Raw genomic sequence first — 3,450 nt, forward strand, 5'->3', positions numbered from 1 at the left:
GTTGGAAATCGGTACAAGGACACGGAGGAAGAGCCATCCCTCCCCACTCCGACCTCCTTTCTGTTCGCTTAGAAGTCTCTTCTTCTCACCTCAACAATTCCATCTACCCCCAGGGCTGTCTGTTTCTCTGTCGATGTCTCACACTCTCTTCCTCTCTCCACCGCTCCCTCCTTCTCTTCTTCCCTCCCTCGGCCCCTCCTTCCCTTCTCCACCAACTGCAAGACTGTGGCATTTCAGATTGCCGGACTTCCTTTGTAGGAGCCGTTCAGCCTGCGCGAGTCTCCTCCCTCCTCCCGCCCAAATGAGAATGTTAAGCGCCTACAAGAGTAAAAGACTCAGACACGGAAATCATTCCTGCACTGAATATCTTTATTAGCAGTTTATAGTCGTTGCCACCTGTCAGTCTGATACTGCTGAGAAATCATTAACAGACTCATGAATAACTTCAATCAGATCCATCCCTGGTAACAGAGAAAACTATTCACCAGCTGATATTTCTAATGATGACAAGTAAAAGGCCACTTTTACCCCACGTAGCTTCTCGGAGAATGAAACGGAGCAAAATCAGCCTCGGGTGCAAATATTATAAGAACACAATGGAAACCACAGAACTCTGGTCAGAGTTCGGAGTACAGTGAAGAGAGTGGTAGAGGGAGGTGAAAGATGCAAAAAAAATCTGTTCGAAGCAAACAAATACGAGGCCACGCTCTTTTTTAACAGTTGGTCTGTGTGACTGTTGCGGATGTTGTCGAAGCCGCTCCTAGATTAACCACGCAGGAGTATATCTTGCCACTACTCCAGTCTGTGCCGGGCACCGTCAGGTAGCTGCTGAGACTGAAAGTTCTGTCCGTGTTCCGACTCACTGCGCTGGTTTTCACCTCACGGCTGGTCGGACTCCCGTCCACTGTCCAACTGACGACAGGGAAGCCCACTGACAGCTTACTGACCAGGCAAACTAAGGTGCCTGTTCCTTTGGCGGAGATCTCCTCGGCTGACGGCCCAAGCAGTTTCACTGAAGGGTCGGGGAGCTGCTGATCTGGATCGGGAACAAGAGGAGACATGTTTCAGGTCAATGAATATCTCGCGATATTTTCACAGTTGGATGATAGTGCGAGAAAAAGATTTCAGCTTTCAAGAACGGTGCCTTTCAAGAAGGGCAGTGCATTTTAGTCAATACTGAAGAACTGGACGTTTGTGGCCAAATCCTGCAGAGTCGCTGGATTACAGCATCACCAGTTCGGTCACATCACTTCCAGCTGTTGGGATCTTCCTCGGCCTGTGCCAACAGTGACTCGTTCCTTCCCTTTGCTCCATCCACTAATCACCAATGCGGGCCCTCCCACCCGTATCACCCACAGCTGTAATGAGAGTAAATCTATTTCTGCGCTTACCCAGAGTGCAGGGCAACATGTGCGTGGTCCTGACTTTCACAGAGCTGGTTTAGGGAAGTCACACTGTGACGATGCGGAAGCAATTACTGTGGGCGAAGGAAGGTGGGATTCTCCCCAGACCCAAAGCTCTGGCCTGAGTCTGTGTAGCGACCGGAATCACTGAGCGGCCATACCCCAAAAGGAGCAGTGCTCAATTGAAAAGGTGGCAGGAGAGAGGAGGGAAGGACGAGGCAATTGGATGGGTATCTGCAGGACTTTTCTACCCAAATGGAGAATTGGAAGTTCAGTGAAAGTTGGAGGGAGGTTTCACGATAACATCCTCATACAATAATTTGAAACTTGTAGTTCTGTTTTCTTGACAACCGTGGTCTACATCATATCCCCAGTGATAACTCGGGCCTCATTCTGAGAAGCTGAAACTCCTTACGCTGGCTTCCAACAAACCAGAGCAAAAGCGGCCAAACTGATAGGATTGAAACCGCGCAAACATAAAGTCGGGCGGTCAATTTCAGAAAGTGCAGATGCCAGGGACACAACATACAACACCAGAGAGAAAACACAACTGAAAAGAGAGCTTGTTTAAATATGATTCACACACAACTCTATATTCACTTAACACAGCTTCATCGACCCACGGTACGTGGCATGACTGGATCCTAAATTTGCGTTTTCATTATCAAATTCGCGAAGTAATAATAACGTATAAGTTATTAATCGCCAGGTGACCATGTTCATGCAGCTAGTAATTGCAGGCGGGCTTTCCCTGTCACTTACCTGTGACAAAGAGCTTGGTCCCTGGGCCGAACAAGAAGCCATTGAGCGATGAAAACCACTTTCCGCAGTAATAGACGGCAGCGTCATTCATCTCCACATTTTTTGTGTTTAACTGGTAAACGGTGCCGGCGCTGTTGACTGTCGACGTGAAACGGTCGCTGCTGAAGCCAGACCCATAGGTCGGGGCGCTGAGCGAGTGATGGTAGTACAGGATCCATTGTGGGGCTGTTCCCGGTGTCTGCTTGTACCAATATACATATTCCCCATCCTTTGTTCCGATGTTACATTCCAGCGCGGCAGTAGCTCCTGGACTCACCGACACGGTCGGAGACTGAGTCAGAGTCTGGGATTCTCCAGCTGTAAAAAAACAGGAATTCAGCTTTAAGCATTGACTGTTTAATGTGTACCCTAAAGCCCACATCAACAAACGCTGGCGGTGCAGTCATGCTGCCTGTACTTACAGCCCAGCCACATGACCAGAGACCAGGAAAAGCACAACGTCCGTATCATTGCTGTCCGTCAGCTTCCTACGTCCCTTCAGCCGATGGATCTGTGACAGACTGTGGCCGCCGTCACCAATGGTACCTATTTATAGAGCCGTTCATACCAGGGAGGAAACCCATGCAAATCAGGGCGACTCACACTGACCAACCAGAGCAACACACACAAAATTCTCGAGGAACTCAGCAGGCCAGGCAGGATCTAGGAAAAGAGTACCATCGCCGTTTCGGGCCGAAACCCTTTGGTAATTCTCTATCCTCCGCCGGATTCACGCTTTCGATCTCTATTCACTCTTTCCCAAGATGCTGCCTTTCCTGTTGAGTTCCTCCGGTATTGCTCGGATTTCCAGCATCTGCAGATTTTCTCTTGTTTCTGATCAACTAGAACAACGGATTTGAAACCTTCCTATTCACCGTCTCACACCATCAGTATGAGGCGGTGCCACTGGCGGCAAAGAGCAGATCAGTTGATAAAACTAAAGTGTGTGAACAGATTGTTCTGTGTCCGATATCTCCCACATTTGTACAGAAAGCGGCTGATACAAAGGTCCGTGTCCTCATTTGTCCCCAGCAAATGTGTAACAGACAACCCTCAGATCTACAGGTTGCGGACACACACGAAGTGTTGCTGGAAGCTCAGTGGAAGACTGATTAACGCTGCCGACTGTGCAGTCCAGCAGTACTGCATTGTAGTCGGTGCAGCCAAAGTTAAAACTGCACAGGCTGGAAAGTCTCTTGATCAATTAAAGAGGAATCTCCAGAGGGAGCCACATGAGTGGATATCG

The 3,450-nt window shown here is 49.0% G+C and overlaps 1 protein-coding gene across 1 annotated transcript; it reads right to left on the minus strand.

The window, feature by feature from the left end:
• Window positions 1-348: 348 nt before the first annotated feature.
• Window positions 349-2,722, minus strand: LOC140740382 (immunoglobulin lambda-1 light chain-like). The gene is made up of 3 exons (XM_073069524.1): window positions 2,627-2,722; window positions 2,166-2,522; window positions 349-1,036 (listed from the first exon to the last, which is right to left on the minus strand). The coding sequence occupies exons 1-3, from the start codon at window positions 2,673-2,675 to the stop codon at window positions 714-716; spliced, it is 729 nt and encodes a 242-aa protein (XP_072925625.1). The 5' UTR covers window positions 2,676-2,722; the 3' UTR covers window positions 349-713.
• Between the last annotated feature and the right edge of the window lie 728 nt (window positions 2,723-3,450).

The sequence above is a fragment of the Hemitrygon akajei genome, chromosome 16, assembly GCF_048418815.1.
Source record: "Hemitrygon akajei chromosome 16, sHemAka1.3, whole genome shotgun sequence".
NCBI classification, from domain to species: Eukaryota; Metazoa; Chordata; class Chondrichthyes; order Myliobatiformes; family Dasyatidae; genus Hemitrygon; species Hemitrygon akajei.